At 41.8% G+C, this 26,500-nt stretch overlaps 1 protein-coding gene across 1 annotated transcript in view; it reads right to left on the minus strand.

Moving 5' to 3' along the window:
* Positions 1 to 26,500, minus strand: part of CLIC1 (chloride intracellular channel 1) — a 622,132-nt gene that overhangs the window by 210,762 nt on the left and 384,870 nt on the right. Inside the window, exon 3 of the mRNA XM_044083235.1 lies at positions 25,022 to 25,147. Within this exon, the coding sequence (XP_043939170.1) occupies positions 25,022 to 25,147 (126 nt within the window). The remainder of the gene's footprint in view (positions 1 to 25,021; positions 25,148 to 26,500) is intronic.

A 26,500-nucleotide genomic window follows, 5' to 3' on the forward strand; every position in this document is an offset into this window, starting at 1 on the left:
AGGTAAGGGGGAAGGAGGGAGCGGGAAAAAACACTTGTAGTTTTTCCAGATGAATGAGAGAGCATCCACTTTCCATGCTTGCGGATGGTAACTCCTTGTGCAGAATTTCTGTAGCTGGCAGTTCATTGGGGATGCAAACAGATCTATGTCCGGGCTCCACCATTTTTGTGTTATTCTGAATACTTGTGGATTTAATTCCCACTCGTGGGGATCCATGATGTTTCTGCTTAGGTCGTCTGCCAGTGTGTTTTTCTTTCCTGGCAGGAATTGTGCTTGCAGATGAACTTGGTAGTGTAGAGCTGTGTTCCACAAGGTCATTGCTAGTCTGCAAAGGGGGTAGGAATGCGTGCCCCCTTGCTTGTTTATGTACCACATAACTGTGGTGTTGTCTGCCTTTAGTAGTAGTTGTCCTGGATGCAGCAGGTCCTTGAAAGCTATAAGTGCATTTTGTACAGCTAGCATCTCTTTGATTGATGTGAAGATGCCTTTGCTCTGTGAACCACTTTCCCTGAACACATTTTCCTGCCATATGTGCTCCCCCAGGCGTAATCCGGTGCATCTGTTGTCAGTGTTTGCCTGGCTGTGGGTTGAGTAAAAGGCTGTCCCTTGTTGAGGTGACAAGCTTGAGCCCACCATCGAAACTCCTGTTGAAGGCAAGGAATTAGTGGTATAACTGTTTCCAAACTTTGACAGTGTTGAGACCATACACTCTTTAGGTACCATTGTAGTTTCCTCATATGCAGTCTGGCATATGGAATTAGTAGTATGCAAGATGCCATGTAGCCCAAGGCCTGCAGAATTTTTCTTGCAGGGAGTTGGGTCTTTGTTGCCATCAACTAAAAGTATTGAGTCAGTTGTCCTTGCTTGTCTGGCGTGAGATAAGCCATCTGGGCCGTTGTGTTCAAGCTGGCACCCAAGAATATTATCTGTTGTGAGGGCACTAGTTTTGATTTTATTTTGTTTACTGTGTACCCCAGGCAACTTAACTTTACGAACGCCAGATGCTTTAGAAGAATGTCCTTGCTCTCTGCTTGAATCAGGCAGTCGTCCAGGTATGGATAAATTTGAATTCCTTTTTGTCTGCAAAATGCAATTACTGGTGCCAGGCATTTTGTGAATACCCTGGGCACAGTAGATAAGCCAAAGGGCAGTGCAGAGAATTGATAGTGCATTGAACCAGCTAGAAATCTGAGGTATCCTCTGCAGTTTTGTCTGATAGGGACATGCAGGTATACCTCCTTGAGGTCCAAAGTCACGAGCCAAGCTTTCTTGCCCAACATGGGAAGCTGCTGCTGTAGTGTCACCATTTTGAATTTCAGAACACCCAGGTAAGTGTTTAAAGAAGAAAGATCCAGAATGGGTCTCCAGGCTTTGTCCTTTCTGGGAACCAGAAAGAATCTTGAATAAAATCCTTGTCCTTGCTCCTGTGGTGGTACCTTTTGAATAGCTCTCATGTTCATGAATGCTGTAATATGTTTTTGAGCCTCTGCCCATTTATTTGGTGGCAGATTTGGCATTCTTTTTAACCTTGGCAAAGTGTGAAATTGGAACCTGTAACCTTGAGATACAATGTTGAGAACCCATTTGTCTTTGGTGATGCAAAGCCAATTGTGATAGAAAAGTGCCAGTTTTCCTCCTAAGGGGGCTGCCAAGAGAGAACTGTTTGGCAGCTGTAGTGGGAAGTAATTGAAGCTGCTTTTTATAAGGTTGTGGCCTGTCTTCCCTTTCTTTTTGGCCTGGTGTACCCCATTGTCGAGGCCTGTAAGGACCTTGTGCTTGACCTCTACCTCTTGGACATCTGTATCTGCCTCTTTGAGGTTTGTTTGCGATTGGAAAGGACCAATTCCTTGTTGGCCAATTTCTGCTAAAACAAGGAGGCTGAACCTGTAAGAAATCCTTCACCGTTTGCACAGATTTTGCCTTATCCTCCATCTTCTTTAATACCTCCTCTGCCTCAACTCCAAACATATCCCACTGCAAAGGTGCGTCCAATAATTTTGCCTTAACATGATCTGGTAATGTATGTTCTTTAACCAAGCATGCCTTCTAATGACAGAGCCTGTAACTGCTGCTCTACAGGAGGGTAAGGAATCAAACCCACATTGCAAAGTATGTTTTCCCACTTGTTCAGCTGCATGCAATAAATCCTGCATTTCTTTAAAATTAGGAGGATCTGAATCTGGAAGCATCTTTTGTTTCAACGGAGACATCAAAAATTGCTGATATTTTAGCATGTGAAACTGGCAATTTAAGGCTCTCACTGCTAAAGTTGCAGACGTATATACTTTCTTTCCCCATCTGTCTAATGCTCTGGAATCTCTGTCAGAGGGAACTGGGTTTTTGCTGATGAGGCCTTAATACCTTTGGATCCCTGAGAAATAGTTTCAGGGTCAGCAACAGGGTTTTTATACAGAAATTTGTGAGAGTCAGGGACTCCAACATCTATCAGGTTTAATTGGGTTGGAGGTAAGGAGTCAGGGTTTAAGCTGGATTCAGTGTACACATCATCCACAATATCTAACACTGGCAGAACAGCAAGGGGTCTGTGTTGCGGCAACAAAAGGAAGTCTCGGAGCCTTTTCTTGGATTCTGAGTAATCCTGGCCTTCCCAATGGAAATGCTCCCGCATGGTATGCAAAGTCTCCCCAAAGGAGTAGTCCTCCAGTGGAGAGGCTGATGGAATAGACTCCTCAGCATCCGAATCCTCATAAGGGGGTAAGGAATATCCTAGGTCTGAGGATGAATCTGAAGAAATGGACACCTGGTTGGAAGATTCATACTTTCTGCATCCTGTCTGGGCCTTTTATCAGGAAGGGGATGGGACCCCCTGATCAGGGTGATTAGGTCTTCAGCCATTTTGAGCATTTGTTTCTTAGGCATGGAAGCCTGTCCTGGAGAATGCTGTATCTGTTTCTTTGTTTTTAATGGGGCCTTAGACTTAGCAGAGGGTTTTAATGGTTAATCGGGTAGGTCTGAAGACACCCTCAAGCTGTGGATTGCTCAGCTACTTCGATTTGCTGAAAACAGAGCGTCCGAAGGCCCAGCCAGCTCCACGTGGGAGTCAGAGGCGGTCTGTGGTTCTGTGGATGTGGTTGTCAGGGGCTGCGTAGGTGCCTCGCTGAGAACCGGAGAACTGGCGACCGGCCTAGAAGAGGCCTCATCATCAGTTTTGGGCCTCGGATGCCTGTCGTTGTCTTTGCACTTATGTAATCTGGTCGGAAGTTCCAACGGCATGGTGTAATTGACTTTTCTACCAAAATAATGTCGGGCAAAATCAAACAGACTTTTAATAGTGCACTTGTTAAACCTAGCACAAAACAGACAACCAGTGACGTTGTGGTCTGGGCCTAGGCATGGAATACAATAGGAGTGGAAATCTTTATGAGGTATTTGCTTCCCACAAGAAATACAGTTATTAACTTTTACTGACATCGGTCTGAGGCAAGAAAAAGTTTCCCCAGCGGGGTACTTAGCTTTGTAGAAGACTTTGGATCTGGATTCGGAATGAAACTCTCAGGAGTCGGCCGGCACTTGCGAACTGCTTCTGCTTCAGGCACTGCGCGGCAAGAAAGACTGAAGAAAATGGCGTTGGCTGCTCTTGTATACCACTGTTGCACTGACGTCAGGGAGGAGGCAACAGCAACCGACGCCGGACCAAGACTTTGGAACTCAGGCCCACTGGGGAACCACCTGATGGCAGGATAACCAAGTGTAATGACTGCAGCAGTGTAACAAGAACACCACACTCATCACATAGTCTCATGAAATCTACACCATCAAAATCCACACATTGAAACACAAAACCATTCGCAGAGGCTCTCAATAATAATCTGCTCAAGCAACAGAGACCTCCAAAGCAGAAATGCAAGCAACCCCCCCCCCAACACAACCCAAATGACAAATAGCCTGCAGACTCAGTGTGCCACTCAACCACAGCCAGTAAGGCAAAACATACCCAACACACTAGTCATAGGTGACTATAGTCAGGCACACTGATGTCCCACTCACCAGGCTAAACAAGGAGAAGGTTACTGTCAGCTGCCTGTCAGTTGCCAAGATCCGCCACATAACCCACGCACTCAGGTCACTCCGCAAGTACAAATATGACTCTGTCATTGACCATGTTGCTGTGAACGACCTGAAGATATACCTCCCTGGACTACATGAAAAGAAACATGGAAGAGCTCTCAGATCTTTTAGCCCAGGCAGGTATGACCCCAGCCCAGAGTAGCATTCTGCCATCACCCAGAATGATGCCGCAGCACAAGGACAAAAATTACTGACTTCAACAATTGGCAAAGCTTCTGGTGTCATTCTAAAGGAATCCAGTATCTGTCTGCCTGGGATGACATAGTAGACAGACCACAATGTTTTGCCAGAGATGGCCTGCTGCACCTGTCACCCCCTGGGATTCTGGGCACTGGCTCAGGTTCTTGCTGCCCCTATAGTGCCTTTTTTAGGCAACGTTCAAATGACAACTTCACCACCGTAACAGGAACAGGCAAGCAAAAACTGACTGTCATGCTACTCAATGCTAGAAGTCTAAATCTCAAAATGCACTCACCCGAGGCACTCCTTAAAATGGATAACATAGATATCTAGTGCAGTGACTGAGATCTGGTTCAAGGCTAGAGAGCACCCCTGCACTACCAGGGTACAACTCATACCACACTTTTCAACCATGTTAACCTGGACCGGAACACCAAAGGCAGAGGTGTGTCCATATTCATTAAGGATATCCACACCTCCAGGCTAGTTGCCCAGCATAATGCAGCCAAGGTTATCCAAGTGCAACTAACTCTGGGCAAAACTGCAATCCAAATTGTAGCTTGCTACAGATCCCCCACCATGCCCCAGGATGCCCACTCCTTTTCTTGAGGTACTGAAACATATTAGGGTTCAACCAAACACCCTAATAATGGGCGATTTCAACTACCCCGCCATTAACTGGGAAAACTACTCATGTACCAACTCCTTCACTCAATTTCTGGAATTCATAAACTCCAATGCCCTGGATCAACTTATCCACACCCCCACCAGGGGCAACAATATCCTAGATCTAGTTATTACCAACATGAGTGACAGATGTTCCACACCTAAAGTCAACGCCTCATTGGTCCAATCCGACCATAAGCTAATTACCCTAGATATTAGCATCCTGCCCCCACCCCCCATTAAGGAAACCATGGTAAAAAAAATTCTCCAAAGCCATCTTCATGCTTAAGACAGAAGTGGTGAGCTTCATGATACCCATGCAGATGGACAATACAGTTACAACTACTAAATCCTACACAATTGCACTTTATAAGCACTTACACAAGTGCATGGATCGTACTATCCCAAACAGAATCAAGATGCTATCCTCCAAAAAAACGAAGCCAATCTGGTGGTCTCCTGCCATAAACAAACTGTACAACAGAAGGAAGAAACTTCACATACATCAAACAGTTCAAGAAAAATAGAACACAAACGTAGTCCAAAGTCCAAAAACCAGCTCTTTATTTCGGATCTGGTACCTCGGCCTTTCGCCTTCAAAGGATCACAAAAACTCAACATCTTATCATAGTATAAATATACATTTTCTTAATAACATAATTACTTAATTGATTAAACACAGCTTACTGAGATAATCAACTAGAGTGAATTCATACATTTAAAGGAACATTCACAGTTACATAAAAAGTAACAAATTCAAGAATTTACAAATAAAGAAAGCATTTCATTCCATTTAGAATATCCCTTTTAAAATATGTCACAATGTTTAAATATATTTTTAAGATATATTTCAGATATATTTCAAGATATATTTTAAGATAGAAATAGTCAGCACCAGCAAAAAATCTGGCTTCAATAATAATCAATAATGTATACATTACTACATAAATACATTCCTACAGAAATTCTACAAATAATAATATTTTATTTATTTTTATTATTTTACATTTGTTGACCGGGCTAGTCTAACTGGACAAATATCCGTTTTCAGTAGAGGCCCGGGGAGAAAAGCTCCAATTACAAGAAGTAAACAATCATTAACATTAAAAATATTAAGCAAAATACCATAAGTTCAAGGGTGGACTTATGAAAAATTAATGGAAACAAAAATAAAGCAGAACAATTTTTCAGAAAATAGTTGGTTAATAATAGGATTACAAGGTAAGCATCATTCAGCAGTTAGATACAAAAAAAAAATTAATATGTGATAACATGGTGGAGGGAAGAAGAAAAATGTTAGAGACATTCTCAAAGATAAGACTGTCAAAAGTTAAAAAAAGTTGTTTAGAGGGACAGTTGGGCAAGGGGGGGAAGTTGGGAGTAGTGGAGAAGTAATTTCAGTCAGGATTAGCACAAGGACACAGCCATTGAGTTTCAAGATGTTCTTTGATATGTCTTTTGAAAAGGGATGTAGAGTCTAGGTTTGTTATTTCCTGAGGTAGTGGATTCCAGATCTTCCCGACAGAATTTGAAAATAATGAGTCCCCAGCTTTATTCTTTGATTTGGTTAAGGCTACAAGGAGTTTATTAGCTGAGCGTAGTGTGGCTAGGTTTTTATAAGGTGAAATCAGTTTTGTAAGGCTAGGGGTAGCATCAGGATAGTAAAGGGTTTTATGAATGATAATTAATTGTTGATAGAGTAAGTGGTTGTTGAGTTCTAACCAATCTAATTGCTTGAGGTTAAGACAATGATGGGTTCTAAAAGGGGTAGCAGTAATGATTCTAGTAATACTATTGTAACAGGTAGAAAGTTTGGTGATGTTATTTTTAGACAAGTTTGTATATATAGCAGAGGCATAGAAAAGGGTGGAGATCAGGTGGGTCTGGGCCACTGTTTTTCTAGCAGTTGGGGTAAGAAAAGGTTTAATTCTGTAGAGAGTACCGATTTTTTGTTAACTGATTTAATGGTGTTGTTAATGTGGTCATCAAAATTAAGATGGTTGTCAATGGTTACACCTAATAGGCGAGTGGTCATATCTGGACTAATACAGGTAGTGTTGTTAGAGGAGATAGTGAAGAAAGGTGTTGGTGATTTGTTTGTAGGGGGTAAAGAGAAGAAGTTTTGTTTTTTTGGGATTAAGAAGGAGGGAGTGTTCCATAAACCATTTTTCTACATTATGGAAGACTGTTTGGGTGAGGGACTGGAGGGAGGAGACGTTATTAGCAGCACAGATTAGAGTTGAGTCATCAGCATATTGAATGCAGATGGCTTGGGGTATATTCAGATGAAGGTCATTAATAAATAAAGAAAAAAGAAGGGGACCTAGGATAGAGCCTTGTGGAACCCCAATGTTTACTGGAAGTAAGGAGGATAGGTTGTTGTCCCATAGCACTGCTTGTTGCCTATTTTGGAGGTAACTCCTGAACCATTGAAGAGTTTGTGAGCCAAGTGAATAGAGATTTAGTTTGTCCAGAAGTATATTATGGTTAACCATGTCGAAGGCCTTTGACAGGTCTAGGAATAGTGCTGATGAGAAGAGATTGTTGTTCCTATTATTATTTACGGCATCAGAGAAGGAAAGGAGGGCAGTTGTAGTACTGTGGGAAGGTCTAAAACCATGTTGACTATTGGCTAGAAGTTTGTTTTGTAGAAGGTAGTTAAGAATTTGTTTATGTATGCATCTTTCCATAATCTTTGCTAATGGGGAGTAAGGCAATAGGGCTTAAAGTTTGAGAGCTCAATAGAGGAGCCCTTTATGTTGAGGTATTATATAAGATATTTTCCATGAGGTGGGATTGTTCCTTCAGAGATAGTCCTATTAATAAGAATGGATATGGGGTAGTAAATAGCTTTTGCAGCGATTTGAAGGTATTCTGATGGGAGTTGGTCAGCTGATGGGGTGCAAGGTTTAAGTTTCTTGAGAAGCTTATAAATAAGGGATGAAGGAACTGGTTGAATATAAAAGGCATTAGATGAGGTGTTAGAGGTATTAGGTAAGGAGGTAGTGGAAGAGGGTAATGAATTAGCTAGGGTTTGAATGGCTTCTGTAAAATACTTGTTAAAGGCATCTGGGATCAGGGTGGAGTTGTTGAGGTTAAAGCCTGAAGGGGTAGGAGTAGTTGAATGTCCTGGTTTAAGAAGTTTGTTAATACCTGTCCAAAATTTTTGGGGGGATTGTTGATTAGTTTGTTGAAGGTAAAGATAATATTCCTTTTTATCAGAAAGAGTATCCTTCTTAGTGGCATTTCGTAATTGCTTAAAGAGTAGGTGATCAGATGTACATTTGGTAGTTCTCCATTTAGCCCAAATTTTGTTTCTAAGGAGCATTTTTTGTTTAGTTTGCTTAGTAAGCCACGGGGCTGATTTCGTTCTTATCCTAGTAGAACGAATGGGAGCATGATAGTCAAGGATTTGTAGAAAGTTGGTATTAAAGTAGGCCACTGCTTCGTTTAGTTCGAGGGTAGTGATTGGAGACCAGTCACATGCATTCAATTCAGTCAGAAACTTATCGGGGTTAAAGAATTTGTTTGAGCGAGACACCTTTAGTTTATGGGTAGTTGGGATATGTGATTTTTGTCTAATAACATATGTGAGCATATGGTCACTAATATTATCGGGAAGAGTTACTGGAGAGTACTTGTTTGGGTGGTTATTAGTAAGGATCCAGTCAAGAGTTGTTTCTTTTTTTGTGGGTTTATGGATTCTAGTTGGAGTGTTTATTAATTGAGAGAAGCCATAAAGATTTATATGGCTGGTGGGGTGCTGGGATGAACAGGTCATCCAGTCAATGTTGAAGTTACCAAGTATTATGGTTTCCTGAGGTAGTTGGTTAGAAAGTGAACTAAGTAAGTTTTCTAGAATATGAGTATTATTTCCAGGGGGAAGGTACATACAAATTAGATAAATCGATTTGTTGTTGTTAATGTTTAGCTTGATAGATAATATTTCAGCTTTGGAGTCTAGTGATGGAAGTTCATTATAGAGGGTGATTTGGAGATTAGATTTATAGATAATAGCTATGCTTCCACCTTTCTTCCTTATGCGGTCACATCTAAGTATATTATAGCCAGGAGGGGTGATTTCCTGATCTTGAATAGAGGGTTTTAGCCAAGTTTCGGTAAGACCTAGTATGTCAAATGCATGTAAGTCAAGAAGTGAATGGAGGTGATGAATTTTGTTATTTAAACTTCTTATATTAAGTTGTGCTATTAGTAGGGAGTTGGCTGTTTTAGTACATGATGATGTTGTCAGTGAAGTAATATTATTTAGATTAAAATTATTATTAGTATCGGGACCAGGGTTAGGATGAATATCTCCATGTAGGAGGAGATTGTGCTGGGAAATAACATGGAATTTAAGGGATTTTGGTGAGTTGTATAGATTCTTTTTGTTGAGGTAGCATGATATATGAGTTGTTCTGTGGTATTTAGGATGTAGAAAGTTAGAGGAACAGGTTATGTTACTATGAGTGAGGGTATTGAAAAAAGAGGTTGGTAAAGTTTGTTGGAGGTGAAGGTTTTGTTCATGTAAAGTGATATTTTCAAAGAAGGTACAGTAATAGGGTATGGATAGGGAGGCTATAGTAGTGGTAAACAGTAGGATATATGTGAAATAAGCTTTGAGTATAGGAGACATGATATTGAGTAAGTGACAGGTGAATATAGCTTGTAAGAGAATGTAAGTTCAAGAACAAGTAGAGATGAGCTAGCTTACAGAGAAAGGAATTCTGATTGAAAGGAGAAAAGAAGAAGAGAAAAAGGAGAAAGAGGAGATAGGCAGAGGTTATAGTTAACAGTTAGGTACTATAGAATAGGAGTATGAAGTATGGCAAAGCCAGGAAAAAGGAGCGCGTAGAAATAGGGGAGAAAAGAGTTGGAGATAAATAGGTGATGAAAAAGAATGGGAGGCAGTAGTAGAGATAGTGATTGCTGGAGGTTGGTTGAGAGAAATAGGGGGAGTGTCTAGTGAAGTATAAGTGTAGGACCCCTGGGGGTGGGTGGGAATTGGGGGTAGGGAGGGGAGCGGAGCGGGGCCAGAGCAAGTAGAGACAGAGAGAGCAGAGACAATCAGTGAGCAGCAGGATATAGGGAGAGGTAGCAAAGCAGGCAGGTAGCTGTTAGCAAAGCAGAATGGGGAGTAGGACAGAGAGGAGAGTGGAACTATAAAGCACTAAACTGTATAGTAGTTAGGTGAAGAGGAGGTACAACCTAGAGAGGAAAGTAGAAGTAGGAGAAGTCGGGCTCCTAGGGAAGGTATGTAAAGGGAGCAAAAGGAAAAAGACGTTCAATGAGCAGGGACTTTGTGAGAAATAAGAAAGAGAGTAAGGGCACAAAGCCTATTGTATATCGCCACCTAGTGGGCAGAGTTAGAAGTATCAGCAGATAGCCAGGGTAAAGACACCACAGGTGAAAAGGATGAGGAAGGTAGCAAGGGGTATATCCTTCAGGAGGCTAAAGACAGGGAAGGAGGACTGGCTGCAGGCTTTCCTGACCCAGAGGCTAAATTACTTTATAACATGTAATTACTGTATAAATTAGGCAGATAAGCCTTCAAAAATGGGTCAGGTGTAAAAACATACTTAGTAACTTTAGTACAATCAGGTGGAAGCACAGGGCAGCAGATAATAAAGGACGGTCCACTTAGGTAATGCTTGAGGTGGTTCAAGGGTTCTTGGAGCAGGCCGGACACTCAATACAAGGTTTATAGTAGATTGTTAGTAACTTTAGTACAATCAGGTGGAAGCACAGGGCAGCAGATAATAAAGGACGGTCCACTTAGGTAATGCTTGAGGTGGTTCAAGGGTTCTTGGAGCAGGCCGGACACTCAATACAAGGTTTATAGTAGATTGAGTTAGTTAGCTTTGCAGTTTGTTAGCGTATCTCAAAGGTTCAGGGCCCGCAGCAGCCAGGTGAAAGTGAGGAATAGTAAAGGGGATAAATTATAAATAATTCTATGTCAAAGACACTACACTATATGAATTTATTATAGCATCTAAATGCTTAATTCCAAATTTAATCCACCTGGTTTCAAAGTGTTATATTTGAGAATCATTTTGGTTTCCAATTCTAATAGTTTTTGAATGAACATTTCACCACCTTCAGAATAAAATGGTTTACCTAGAATACAAAATCTTAAACTGTTAGAGCAACCACCATGATGTTCCATAAAATGTTTAGCTACAGGACTAAATTCCCTTTTATTTTTTATGTCCCTTAAATGTTCAAGTATACGAATTCGAACCATTCTTTTAGTCTGCCCTATATACCACATATTATTGCATGAACATCCCAATATATATACTACTCCCACTGACCTACAGTTGAAATAAAATCTGGGTGAAAATGATATCCCATTGATTTTGCTCGGGTTTATAACCCTTGTACAAATGTTACAGAAACCACAGGGATGTGTACCTACCGGAAGATCTAGATTCTCATCTCCCTTTACAAAATTAAAGTTCAATAGTTCTTTTAAATTTTTCCCCCTCTTGTAAGAGAATGTTATACGTTTCGGAAAAAGATGACCTATATTCTCATCATCGATAATGAGGTACCAATATTTTCTTATCAGTTTTTCAACCTCACCTGATAGGGGAGAGAATTTGGTCACACAAAATAATTTTTCTTCTTCCTCCCCCATCCCATTAGTGTTTTTCCTATAGCTATCATAGTCAGTAGTAGCAGGGCTTTTATTAATTATTCGGTGTTCAGTATCAGTGACCCCCAGAACTTTATTTTTTATCATCCTCAGATTATCCTTACTATAGCCTCTCTCAATCAATCTTAATTCAACCTTGTTTAACTCTTTCTTTCTTTCACTTGGATTACTCGTATGGTCAAAAATCCTTTTAAACTCTCCTGATGGTAATGAGCGTATAAGATGTCCAGGGTGCATGCTGTCAGCATGCAAAAACATATTGACAGAAGTATTTTTCCTAAATGGCCTATAACCAATATTTCCTTCATTCTGATATAGCATTATATCCAGAAAGTTGATCTCTTCCCTACTAAATTCAAAGGAAAAAGTCAATCCATGGTTATTCCCATTTAGCATATCAAAAAATTCAAAAAATTCCACAATGTCACCCCTACAAATTAAAAAAAAGATCAATATAACGCTTATAAATAACAACGTTCTTTTTATAAAAGGAACTGGGGTAGATAAATAATTTCTCAAAATAACCCATATAAATAATAGCATATGAGGGTGCAAAGGCAGCCCCCATAGCCGTTCCCTTTAATTGCAAAAAGAATTCATTGTTAAAACAAAAATAATTGTGAGTAAGGCTAAATTCCAATAGCTGAATCAAAAACATTGTTCTGGGTCCATCACCTAACAACTCGAAAATTGCATCCAGTCCCCACTTTCTGTTAATATTGGTATATAAGGATTTCACATCAATTGTTACCCAATAGTAATCACTACACCATTTAACATGAGAAAGTTCATTCAGTAAGTCTTGGGTATTAGAAATGTGTGCCATCACTTTACCTAAATGTTTCTTAAGATGAAAATCAAGAAGTAAATTAACATTACTTAAAAATGCACCAATACCAGACACTATAGGCCTGCCAGGAGGTTTAGTTAAATTTTTATGTATTTTAGGTAAAATATAAAACATAGGTGTTAAAGGGTTTTTAATGTATAACTTACAAACATCATTATTAGAGAAAAAACCCAAATGTTCCCCTCTTTCCAGCAGGTTCAACAAATCAGCATTGAATTCAATTATAGGATTTTTAACTTTTTATAATCATCTTCATTATGTAATAAATCATATACCATTTCACAATAAAAGGTTCTATTTGTGATAACCCAACTGCCCCCTTTGTTTGCACTTTTAAAGATAAATTCCTTTTTTACATTTATAAGACTTTTTAAGGCATTCCATTCAGATTTCACTAGATTGTATTGTTTTTCACCTTCATTAAACTTTTTTACTAGTAATGACAATTCCCTAAATACAATCTTAAAGAACATGGCAATCACTGGAACCTTAATATTAGGCATAAATTTATTATTAGATGCAAGCTTCGGTAACATTAATTTTCCATAACCTGTAAAGAAATTATCCATACAGTCATCATTATTGTTTAAAACTGATGCGTCATCATTGTTGTTTAAAACTGATGCATCTTCATCTAACAGACAACAATCCATATTTTCATAATCATATATGGACAGATTCAACAAATCAGTGTCAATGTCAGCATCAACTTCAACATTTTCATCAGTACTACAACTTCCCATATGCGCAGTGAAACTGTTGCAAAAAGAGTAAAACCCCATGAGTGGAGGAGCTCCCTGGTCAGTCTCAGTAAGAAGCTGAGATCCCCGATAAAATCCTCCAAAGCTAGTTATGAAAACAAAATTGCCACAGAGTCTAAAGACAACCGCAAAGCATTCTATACTATGTCAAGAATCTCAATGGCAACACTCAGATCTTCTATGAGTTACAGCACAATGGCATTAAATATACAGACCCAACTGATATTGCCAACAACATGGCAGATAGGTTCAGTGCTAACTTTACTTCCTCTCGCCCCCTAGAGAGGTTCAGTGCTAACTTTACTTCCTCTCACCCCCTAGAGAGCCCATCTCTATACCTGAAGAATTAAAAGTTCCTTTAGTCACAGCTGCACAGGTAAAAACCACAGTCTCCAAAGCCAAGAACACAGCATCCATGGGATCAGACAACATCCCAGGCTGCACGAACTGGCACCCCACCTATGTACCATGTTCAATCATAGCCTCACCTCAGGCTTTGTGCCTGCTGAATCGCGCATAGCGACAGTTATCCCACTCCACAAGGGCAGGAGCCACCACGGACCCCAGGAACTACCGCCCCATTAGCCTGACAAGCCTGGTCTGCAAGGCCGTGGAACTTATAAACAAAGACATTGGTAATCTCCAAACTCTGGACCCCACCCAGTTCAGGTTTGTAAAAGGCAGATCATGTCTCCTAAACTTGATAGGCTTCTTTGAAGCAGTCACCAAAGTCGTAGACATGGGTAAGGTTAAACTTGATAGGCTTCTTTGAAGCAGTCACCAAAGTCGTAGACATGGGTAAGGTGGTTCACACAGCCTATCTAGATCTTGCCAAGGCTTTTGACACCATCCCCCAACTCTGGAATTACAGATAAACTCACTAAACTAGGTATAAATCCCTATTTCACAAGATGGGTTGCCAACTGGCTCACTGACAGAACCCACACTGTGAATGTAGCAGACTCCAAATCTGACTTCAGATCAGTGACAAGTGGAGTACCACAGGGTTCAGTCCTGGGTCCACTCCTGTTTGGTATCTACTTCTCTGAAGTACAGGCTAACACAGAAGGTCTTTGGTTTACAAAGTTTGCAGATGACTGCAAACTAGGAACCATAATCGAAACTCCTAATGATGTGGACATCCTACAAAAGGGCCTCACTGAGACATGCCTGGTGTCAAAGCCATGGCCTCAAGCTCAATGCCAAAAAGTGCACGGTCGTCCCCTTTGGTAAAAACTCTGTACCCATGAACTACAACTTAGGTGGTAGTATACTTAACGAAAGTGTGATTTGACCTTGGGACACAGGTGGACAGTAGTCTCTCCTTTGATAATCACATCGCCACAGTAGTCAGGAAATCCTTCTACATGACACACCTCAACACAAAAGGTTTCTCATCCAGAAGAAAAAAAAAAGGTAATTATTCCCCTCTACTCATCACTCAGACCCATTATAGGAGTACAACACCCCTTTTGGTATGTACCTCAAGACATTTACAACTGGAAAGGCCACAGAAATACCTCACAAGGAGGATTACCGGCCTTCAAACAGATGCCCTACGCAGACAGTCTCAAAAAACTCCAGCTTTACTCTGTCGCATATCGCCTACGCAGAGGTGATCCCTGCCTAACATACAAAGATATGTCAAACCCAGAGCTGTTGGACATGCACCACTTAAAGAAATCCCAATCCCTCAGAGCTAAACACTCTAGGGACCTAAACCTGGTCACCACAATAAACAGAACATGCCAGAGGGATAGATTCCTGTCCCAGAGACTTCCCATACTCTGGAATAAACTACCTATCTATATCAAACAAAGCTTCTCATTAGCACTCAAATCTTGATGATTGGAGGGGAAATATGAAATTCACCTCGGGGATCACTTCTGCGGCTCAGCTCGACAGTGGCAAAAAAAATAATTTTCTTGGGTGGCAAAAGCCAGGGTACCTTTTTGGCTGGGCTTGTATAGGCCCCAGGGCCAATAGCCAAGTACCTACCTATGAACCTATAAGATGATGAAAGGTTCCACTGCCATAAGGGCCTGTAATTCAGATACCCTTCTTGCATAAGTGATTGCTAAAAGGAAAGCTGTTTTCCAGGAAAGACATTTTAAATCTGCAGTAGCAGCTGGCTAAAAAGGAGGAAGAGTGAGTTTCTCCAAGACAAAGTTAAGATCCCAGGCTGGAGTTGGAGCTCTCCTGGGTGGCCTTAAATTTTTGGCCCCTCTGAGGAACTGCTTGAGCAGTGGGGTGAGAGAAGAGTGGAGGTTCTGTGGTAGGAGCTGAAATGGGTGAGGCATCAATTTTGGAGGAGGAAAAAAACAGGCCCTTATGAAGCATCTCAGTCAAGAATTGTAGAATTGTGAGATAAATTGGGCACTGCTGCATTCATTCCTTGAGATTGTTCCAGGCAAAGAATCTTTTCCATTTTGCAGCATAAGATTTTCGAGTACTAGGCCTCCTTGCCTCAAAAATTGTATCCATCACTGATTTACTGAGGGAGGGTAAATGAGAGATTAGGTAATTAGCCAGGCTGCAATGTTCAGGGTTTGCAGCTGTGGGTGCAGAATCTGGTTCTCCTGCTGAGACAACAGAGAAGGAGTCTGAGGCAGGTGCCATGGAGCCAAGCATGATGCACTGGACAAGGGCGGGTACCAGTGTTGGCGAGGCCAGTCTAATGCAATTAAAATCGTCCTTGGCTTGTCCTGTTTGATCTTTAGTAGTACCTTGGAGAGCAGAGGCAGTGGAAGAAAGGTATAAACTGATAGGTTTTTCCAGCCGAAGGACAGAGCATCCACTTTCCAAGCTTGTTTGTGGGGAATCCTTGTGCAAAATTTGTCCAGTTGATGGTTCTGGGGGGGGGGGGGGGTTTGGGGAGGCAAACAGGTCTACATCTGGGCTCCCCCATTTGCTTGTCAACATGTTGAAAATCCTTTGTTCCAGTTTCCACTTGTGTGGGTCCATGAGGTTTCTGCTTAGTCCATCTGCCAGTGTATTTAGTTTTCCTGGCAGGAATTGAGCTTGTAGATTCACTTGGTAGCTCAAGGCTGTGTTTCACAATGCCATGGCTAGTCTGCAGAGGGGGTAAGAATGTGTACCCCCCTGCTTGTTTATATACCACATGACAGTGGTGTTGTCCGTCTTTACTATTAATTGTCCTGGGTGAATGTAGTCCTTGATGGCGGTCAGAGCAATCTGTACAGCTAACATCTCCTTTTGATTTATGAACAGGTGCATTTGACTTTGGTTCTATTTGCCCCGAATGCACTTCCTGCCAGGTGAGCCCCCCATGCATAGTCTGATGCATCTGTTGTTCCCCCCATGCATAGTCTGATGAGTCTAAGATTTGGGCAGCAGGGGGTAATGTGAATGGTAGTCCCCTGTTTTGGTGGCAGGCCTCTGTCCACCAAAGGAACTCTAGGCATAGGCAAGGTATAATAGGAATCCTTGCTTCTAGATCCTGTGAATGTTGATACCATTGTAGCTTCCTCTTATGCAGCCTTGCATATGGAATTAGAAGAATGCAGGAGGCCATGAACCCCAAGGCTTGCAGTATTTGCCTTGCAGATAGCTGGGTTTTTGTGGCCACTTATTTGAAGTAAATTGTCAAATGAATCTGTTCTCTGGCGTGAGGAAAGCTATCTGGGAAGTTGTTTTCAAGCTTGCTCCCAGGAATATAATTTGTTGACAGGGTACCAGGTGTGATTTCTTTTCTTTTATGGTGAACCCCAGACAAGTCAGTACCCTTTGAACAAAGGCCATATGATTCAAAATAATGTCCTTGCTTTCTGCCTGAATTAGACAATCATCCAGGTATGGGTATATTTGAATATTTTTTTGCCTGCAAAATGCAATGACTGGAGCTAGGCACTTTGTGAATACGCTGGGCACAGTATACAAGCCAAAGGGCAGTGCAAAGAACTGAATGTGCATGTAGCCTGCTTTGAAGCATAGGTATCTTCTGCAAGACTCCCTGATGGGGGTGTGCGGGTATGCTTCTTTTAAGTCTAGTAGGCCTGAATACACCTTCAGAAGCCAGTGCCTGCACAACGGCTCTGGACCCATCCAAGGTGGAGACATCTGCAGGTTCCACAGTTGAAGCATCGCGTGGCATGCCGGACTCCGAATGGGTCTCAGTAGAGGCCCACGAGTCAGAAGTAGCGGGTATCAGGGGTTGCGAAAGCACCTCACTGAGTACCGGCGAATTGGCGACTGGCTTAGGAGAAGCCTTATCGGCAGTTTTGGACCTCAGCGGCCTGTTGCTGCCTTTATCTTTGTGTTTTTTCAGAATCCCAGTAGTCAGATGGCTAACCGATGGCATTTCTGGATAATTAAACCGAGAAAGTACAGTTATGTACACTTACCATAAATGTAGATGTTAGAGAGTGTATTCACTGATGCAGTCATTACATTTGGGTTATCTGCTTGCAGGTAGCCCTCAGTCGGCCTGATTAACAACGTCTTGAGTCCTGCATCGGTTGCTGTCCCTTCTTCCATGTCAGGTCGTCAGGGGTATTAAACATGCAGCCAACGCCATTACATCAGTTTTTCTTGCCCCAGATGTCAGGTGCTCCCCTAATGGGAGGCAATTAAACATAAAAGCACAAAGATATTCCTCTAACAAAAAAGCAAATACACCAAAAAGGCTTTTAAGCATAGTAAAAGGAAAGTTGAGGTATAGGCAAAAGAAGTTAGAGGGCTGGAGGGAGGGTAACCAGGACTGCAACAGTGAAAACACTCGAACATCTACATTTGTAAGTGAACACAACTGTACTATGTTCTTCATGTTTCACTGCTGCAGTCATACATTTGGGTAGATTCCTAAAGCTATGGTTGGGAGGAGGAATTTAGATAGCATTAGGGCCAGCTATAAGGCCCTGCAAGACTGCATTGGTAAAGCCAGCTCTGGATTTAGAGAAAATTTGCAAACGATAATGCTTGGTGAAAGTATGTACAGAACTCCAGGTGGCAGCTTCTAGGATGTCCCTGGTAGGAACGCCTCTGAGAAAGGCTGGAGAGATAGATGCAGCCCTGGTGGAGTGAGGTCTGATCCCCTGGGGCATAGGTTTTCCATGGTGCTTATAGCAGAAATGAATGCAATGGCTTATCCATTTAGAAATGGTTTGCTTTGAAGTAGCCTTCCCCTCTGCCCCTGCAGCAAATGCCACCAGCAGTTGTTCAGATTTCCTTTGAGGTTTAGTCCTGCCCAAGTAGAATCTAAGTTGTCTGTGCATATCTAAGGAATGCAGTATCCGTTCCCCTTTATTCTGTTGATTGGGAAAGAAGGTTGGCAAATTAATGGACTGATTAAGAGCCACACTGGATACCACCTTGGGCATGAAGGATGGAGTGGTTCTGAGGGACACCCTAAGGGCAAGATGATGAAAGGCTCCACTGCCATAAGGACCAGTAATTCAGATACCCTTCTAGCTGAAGTGATTGCTAAAAGGAAAGCTGTTTTCCAAGAAAGAAATTTTAAGTCTGCAGTAGCAGCTGGCTTGAAAGGAGGTAGGAGTTGTTTCTCCAAGACAAAGTTAAGGTCCCAGGGCTGGGGTTGGAGCTCTCCTGGGTGGTCTCAAATTTTTGGCCCCTCTAAGGAACTGCTTGAGCAGTGGATGAGAGAAGAGGGGAGGTTCTGTGTTATAATGAGATGAAATGGCTGAGGCGTGGATTTTAATGGAGGAAAAAGACAGACCCTTGTCAAGCATCTCAGTTAAGTATTGTAAAATCTGAGATAAATTGGGCACTGCTGTGCTCATGCCTTGAGATTGGTTCCAGGCACAAAATCCTTTTCCATTTTTCAGCATAGGATTTTCTAGTACTAAGCCTCCTTGCCTCTAAAATGATATCCATCACAGGTTTGCTGAGGGATGGTAAAGGAGAGATTACATAGTCAGGCTGCAAGGTTCAGTGTTGGAAGCTGAGGGTGAAGAATCTGGTTCTCCTGCTGTGACAGCAGGGAAGGAGTCTGAGGCAGGTGCCATGGAGATAACAGTGACACACTGCGCAAGAGGGGGTACCCAGTGTTGGCGCGGCCAGTCTGGAGCAATCAAAATCATCCTTGGTTTGTCCTGTGACTTTTAGTAGTACTTTGGAGAGCAGAGGCAAAGGGGGGGGGGCACAGACTAAGGACAGAGCATCCATTTTCCAAGCTTGTTTGTGGGGAGTCATTTTGCAAAATTTGTCCAATTGGTAGTTCTGGGGAGAGGCAAACAGGTCTATATCTGGGCTCCCCCATTTGCTTGTCAACATGTTGAAAATCCTTGGTTCCAGTTTCCACTCATGTGGGTCCATGAGGTTTCTGCTTAGTCCATCTGCCAGTGTATTTAATTTTCCTGGCAGGAAATGAGCTTGTAGGTGCACTTGGTAGCTGAAGGCTGTGTTCCACAATGCCATGGCTCGTCTGCAGAGGGGGTAAGAATGTGTACCCCCCCTGCTGGTTTATGTACCACATAACAGTGGTGTTGTCCGTCTTTACCATTAGTTGTCCTGGAAGAATGTGGTCCTTGAAGGCTGTCAGAGCATTCTGTACAGCTAACATTTCTTTTGACTGATATGCAGGTGCATTTGACTTGGGTTCCATTTGCCCTGAATGCACTTCCCTGCCAGGTGAGCCCCCATGCATAGTCGGATGAATCTGTTAGGGTTTTGGCGGCAAGGGGTGGTGTGAAAGGTAGTCCCCTGTTTTGGTGGCAGGCCTCTGCCCACCAAAGGAACTCTAGGCGTAGGCAAGGTATGACAGGAATCATTGTTTCTAGGTCTTGAGAATGTTGACACCATAGACTTTTTAAATACCACTGTAGTTTTCTCATATGAAGTCTTGCATACAGAATTAGAAGAATGCAGGAGGCCATGAACCCCAAGGCTTGCAGTATTTGTCTTGCACATAGCAGGGATTTTGTGGCCACTTGTTTGAAGGAGGTTGTCAAATGAATTTGCATTTCTGGCATGAGGAAAGCCATCTGGGAAGTTATATTCAAGCTTGCTCATAGGTGTGATTTCTTTTCGTTTATGGTATACCCCAGACAAGTTAAAACCCTTTTTACAAAGGCCAGATGATTCAAAGGTATGTCCTGGCTTTCTGCCTGAATTAGACAATCGTCCAGATATGGGTATATTTTAATATTTCTTTGCCTGCAAAATGCAATAACTGGAGCTAGGCACTCTGTGAATACCCTGGGCACAGTAGATAAGACAAAGGGCAGTGCAGAGAACTGATGGTGAATGTAGCCTGCTTTGAAGCGTAGGTATCTTCTTGCAAGATTCCCCGAAAGGGATGTGCAGGTATGCTTCTTTTAAATCTAGTGTTACCAACCAGGCATCTTTGCCTAGCATAGGAAGTAACTGGTGAAGAGTTGGCATCTTGAATTTTGGAATCTCCAGAAAGGTATTAGTAGACAGGTCCAGGATAGGACGCCATGAACTGTCTTTTCTGGGTACCAGGAAAAGTCTCTAGTAGAAACCTTGTCCCTTTTCCTCTTCTGGTACCAGTTGAATAGCCCCCATGCTTGAGAGAAAGTAGTTGTTTTTGGGCTTTTGTCCACTGATTTTGGGGTAGGTCTCGCCACCCACTTGGTGTTGGCAACATGTGGAAGTGAAATCTGGTATCCATGGGACACCATATTTAAAACCCATTTGTCCTGGGTAATGAGTTCCCAATTCTTTGCATGAAGAGCAATCTTTCTCCCCAAATGGTCAGTTAAAAGAGAAGTGCTTGGGAATTTTAAAAGGAAGTCATTGAGACTGTTTACTATAGGGGGGGGTGTCTTGTTATTTCCAGATTTGGAAGTGGAGGCCTCCCACTGCTTAGTTCTAAGAGTCCCTGGGGACTGAAACCTGGGGTTTTTGCTGTGTCTGGGTTTGGCTTGAGAAGATCTGGAGGGGGCTGGAAAGGACCAATTCTTAGAGGGCCAGTGTCTACTAAATCTAGGAGGCTGAACTTGTAAAAAATCTTTTAACAGTTTGCATAGATTTAGCTTTATCTCCCATCTTTTTAAGAACTTCCTCAGCCTTGTTGCCAAACAGGCGGTCCTGATTTAAAGGAGCATCCAACAATTTAGCTGTAACATGATCAGGCAAAGATTGCTCCTTAAGCCAAGCATGCCTTCTGAGCACAGACCCAGTAACAGCAGCCCTGCAAGAGGCCTCTAATGAATCAAAATCACATTGCAAAGTACGTTTTCAAACTTGTTCGGCAGAATGCATTAAATTCTGTAGTTCTTTATTTTCCACAGTCAGGAATCAACATAATTTTCTGTTTAAGCAGTCCAATAACATGTTGCTGATGATATTTTAACATATGAAACTGGCAGTTTAAAGCCCTAATGGCCAAGGCTGCAGAAGTGTAAACCTTCTTACCCCATCTATCCAGCGCCCTGGTGTCTCAATCAGAAGGGGTAGGATTTTTAGCAGTAGAAGCCTTAATGCCCTTGTGAAAGTCTCTGGATCTGCAATAGGATTTTTGAAAAGGAACTTGTGGGACTCTGGGACCCTGTAGTATCCGTCAGGTTTCCTGGGAGCAGGAGGTAAGGAATCAGGGGCCAAACTAAATTCCAAGAAAGCATCATCAACAATGTCTAGTACAGGAGGAATAGCTAAAGGCCTATGCTGAGGTGGGAGAAGGAAATCCAAGCCTCTTTTTTGAATCAGAAAAATCCTGGCTTTCCCAGTGGAAATGCTCCCTTAGAGTATGTAAGGTTTACCCAAAAGAAAAATCCTCACGAGGGGAAGCAGAAGGAATAGAGTCCTCTGCATCAGAATCCTCATAAGTAGGTAAGGGCAAATCCAGATCATCAGAAGAGTCAGAAAAAACAGAATCCTGATCAGAAAGATTCATAATCAACTTCAGTCCTAGGCCTCTTAGAAGGGGGGGGGGGGGAGTTGGCTACCCCTGATTAGAGTTATTAGATCTTCAGCCATTCTTATTTGATTTTTAGGCTTAGAGGCCTGATCATGTGGCCTGGGCGTCAGTTTCTTAGACATGGTTCGAGATTTTGGCCTAAATGGAGGAGGCATTAGTTTAATATGCAAGTTCGTAGGCCTGAATACACCCTCAGAAGCCAGTGCCTGCACAGCAACTCCGGTCCCATCCACGGTAGAGACATCCGCGGGTTCCATAGCTGAAGCTTCTTGTGGCATACCGGACTCTGAATGGGTCTCAGTAGAGGCCTGCGAATCAGAAGTCAAGGGCATCAGGGGCTGCAGAAGCGCCTCATTTTGTACCGGCGAACTGGCGACTGGCTTAGGAGAAGCATCATCTGCAGTTTTGGACCTCGGTGGCCTGTCTCTGTCTTTATCTTTGCGTTTTTTCAGAATCCCGGTAGTCCAATGGCTAACCGATGACATTTCTGGATAATTAAACAGAGAACCAAAATATTTATAGGTGAAAATATATAGACTATAGATAGTGCGCTGATTAAATAAAGCACAAAACAGACAGCAAGGTACGTCGTGGTCAGGGCCTAGGCAAGGAATACAGTACGAATGAAAATCTTGAGGCATTTGCTTTCCACAAGTAATGCAATTATCAACTTTTACTGACATCGGTAAGGAACAAGAAAAAGGTTTCCCCAATGGGGTACTTAGCTTTAGTTGAAGACTTTGGTTCTGAAACTCGAAAACGAAAATTTTAGGAGTTGGCCGACTGGCACTTGCGAACTGCTTCTGCTTCAGGCACCGCACAGCAAGAAAGACTGATGTAATGGCGTTGGTTGCATGTTTTATTCCCCTGACATCATGGAAGAAGGGACAGCAGCCGATGCAGGACCCAAGACTGTTAATCAGGCCTACTTGAGGGCTACTGCAAGCAGATAACCCAAATGTGATGACTGCAATAGTGAAACACGAAGAACATCTGAAAACCATCACTACGGATTGGGAAAACAAATAATTACACTCAAAGAAGTGGGGTGTAAGTGGAAGAAGACAGAGGCGCCAAACAAAAATCAGTCTGGTACATCAAGAGAGGCCAAAGCTGAAATATGAAAATTTGGGGGTGGGGAAGGAGACAAGTTAACTGGTTTAATCAGGACAGAAAGGCCTAGGAAAAGGACAGAATATTAAATAAATGGCATTCTTTGGAAGAGGAGGACGAGCTCAAAACCATGAATAGCTGTGAGTGAATGGCTGAAGTAGTGAATAAAGGACAGGGACACTAAAGGCAGATAAATCAAATAAGCCCAAGGGGATCTCACTCAAGTTCATCAACAGGAGTGGCCAGACAAGAGTGGAAGCTAGCTGTAATGGTAACCATATTCAACAGCATTACAGGGAGCAACCCAGAAAATACAGGTCACTGAAGCCTAACTTCAGTGTCAAGAAAAACCAGAATTGGTTCTGCACTTAAAGCTGGCAGGCTCCTCAGGCAGAATGGGCTACTTGATGGAAATACAGGATGGCAGGATGTAAGACTAATGTGATCCAGTTCTAGGACTGGGAAGGAGGTAGACAAGGTCGACCTTCTGGATGTGATGATCTAGTCGAGATTAGTTCCTGGCTGCAGGCTCTTGTGAAACTGAAGGTCCCACTCAAGGAGGGAGTAAGGGAAAGTGTCTCAGGGGTGTAAAGAAATAACAGTGTACAAAAAAATGGTCACAGAATAACTCCAGTGATGACATCAAACAGTAGGGTGAATAAAACAGGTGAAAGCAACTGCAAAAGCTGGCAAGGTACCCAAAGTAGTAAAGGCATAGTCTACTACCTGGCAGCTCTTGCAATCCCTTCAAAAGCAAGGGTGATGCATCTGATAAGAGAGAAGCGAAGGACAATCTTTGGTGGTGCAGTCTCACAATACTGGAACAGGAGGATTTGCAGTTTTTTTTTTTTTTTTATATAAACACAAGATATGAACAATAAGTCTCACAGCAAAAGATGAGGCACTGAGGGGAAATCAAAAAGTATATAAACCCTGAGGTATACATCATCAACTGAAGGAAGGTAACGTCTTTTGACCACGTCCTCAATAAGACAACTTGAGTATTGAAAATGGTTCTGGACACACTACTGGGAGAAACGGGTCGTACTGTTAGAAACAATACAGAAAGGTAGCCGGGAAGGTGGGGGCAGACAGAATATAAAATGAAGAGAGGCTTAATGAACTGGACTGTGCTTCAAGACATATCCTCCTTTCTCTTGACACAAGTACACAACATAATAAAAATATAACAGGTAAGCTCAATGTAATACAACAGTGAAATGCGACTGGATTAAGCCGGAAAGAAGGAACAGAAGGAGCCAAGTAGAAAGAAGCATGCATTCCAGATTAAGGGAACCCAGTTCAACTTACATATTTGCAAAATCCTCATTAAAACAGCGTCATAAAAGTGGAAAAAGTTACCAGAATGGGTAGCAGAAATTATAACCGTGAGCACATTTAAAAATGTTAGTACATCATTAATGAAAGAAGGAAAATAGGCAGTTGTCCTGCAGCAGCTGTTATTTGTGACCCTAAACACAGCAAGCTCAATACACAATGACACGCATTACTTAAAATCCAATTTACAATATAAGCTACAGCACACTTCACACACAGTGGACTGAAGCTGGCAAAACAGCAGTGAAATAAGCTGGAGGACATGGTTTTCCAATACTTTAACTTAAATGATTTGGGACTATGGTCAGAAGTTCAATTCAGAGCAACATCTGTTTGCATGGCCACTCAAACAACTAGGGCCAAGCACAAGACCAACCAATTGGCTCAGGTACTTACTGCTCTTAATCTTTCAGAAAAAAAAAAAAAAAAAACCTGCAACAGTGAAATCTTGACACATGACCCAGCTCTCCTCCACATTTTATCAATCACTGGAAAGACAAACTTACCTGGGAGGGCAAAAGTACTCCTCCAGGAACTCCTCGATTTTATTTGTGTCAGTTTTCACCTCTGTCCCAAACAAAAGGAATGGGGGTAGAGTTCCTGGTGCCAAGTCATTCAAAATTAAAGGCTTCCTACAAAAAGAAAAAAAAAAAAAGAACTAAATAAAATGCTTGCAATACTACAAACAACCCTGTCAGAAAGTGAATTTTGTACAGCAAAGGAGAGAACCAAAATCATATAGGCATCTTACAATACAGCCAAACAGGTAGAGTAAAATACTGGAATACTTTGCCAAGACGGACTACACCTCTGCTACCTTAGTCTTCAACACTCTGCTGATAAATGCACAAGCTGGACATTACTGTCTTGGTTAAAGGCCAAGTTTAAGGAGATACAAGACAAAGCCCTGAAAAATACAATGCTAGATCTGAAACAATCTCCCTTTCCTTTTACGAAGATATTCCAACGGATGCAACATAGCTTCACAGCCGGATAAATGATCTAAGCAGCATGATGACTTCCTCTCCTGATGAAACTCAAAGTCCCCATTTCAGACTTTGCAAGAAAATGGTATTTTATCCGGATTATAAAAAAGTGTAAACTTTTTAAGCATAACCTCAAAACAACTTTTTATTAATTTTAAAACAAATATTGTACAAAAGTAAAGATAAATAGAACAAAATATAACTATTTACAGATGTCCACGACAAAATTAAACATAGAAAACAATCATTAAAATGTATCAAGTAAATAACTTAATTTTGACTAAAATCTAAACTGGCGAGAAATATTCAAAGTTCTCATTTTGGAAATTGACAATTCTTTTTTACAGAATTTTTTTATTTGCTAAATGAATGAATTCAGTAATAGAGTAGTTTTACATTTCCAATTCTTTGACTATTTTTCTTCCTACAGCTAAAATGGACCAGAGGAGAGGCACTTGCACCCTAGGAACAGAATCCAGAACTGGAGCATTAAATACGATAAAGGAGTTAGAAATCATATCATCTGTCCACAAAGTTTTGACAAAACTTCTAAATTCAACCCAAAAAGCAGTTATTATTTTACAATCTAATATTATATGAAACCAATCTGTCTCTTCAAAATTCTCATTTAATGCATGGTAAAATTAATTCTGAAATGAAAAATTGTTCTAAAGTGAGAATCAACATGTCTTAAGTTTAACACAATGTCTGCTGACCATTACACGCAGGTCCAAAAACCTTATACAACTAAATATACCATTCTTCTTTTAGAGATGGTCTGTTTAGTCACTATACAATTCTACTACTGGCTGAGTAATCAGCTGATGACATTAAAATGTCAGCCCAGAACTGGTGAGTTGCAGCTTGGCAGCTGGCATTTGCCAAAGAAAATTATTGCCGGCTCCATTTCTATTACACTATTGGCCATAATTCACTTTCTGATTTTTTCCTCTCTCAAAGGTTGTGAGACTGAGGATGTGATTGGGGGGCTCCCTGCTT

The sequence above is a fragment of the Protopterus annectens genome, chromosome 9.part0 (genome assembly GCF_019279795.1).
Source record: "Protopterus annectens isolate FY-2018-M chromosome 9.part0, PAN1.0, whole genome shotgun sequence".
NCBI classification, from domain to species: Eukaryota; Metazoa; Chordata; order Ceratodontiformes; family Protopteridae; genus Protopterus; species Protopterus annectens.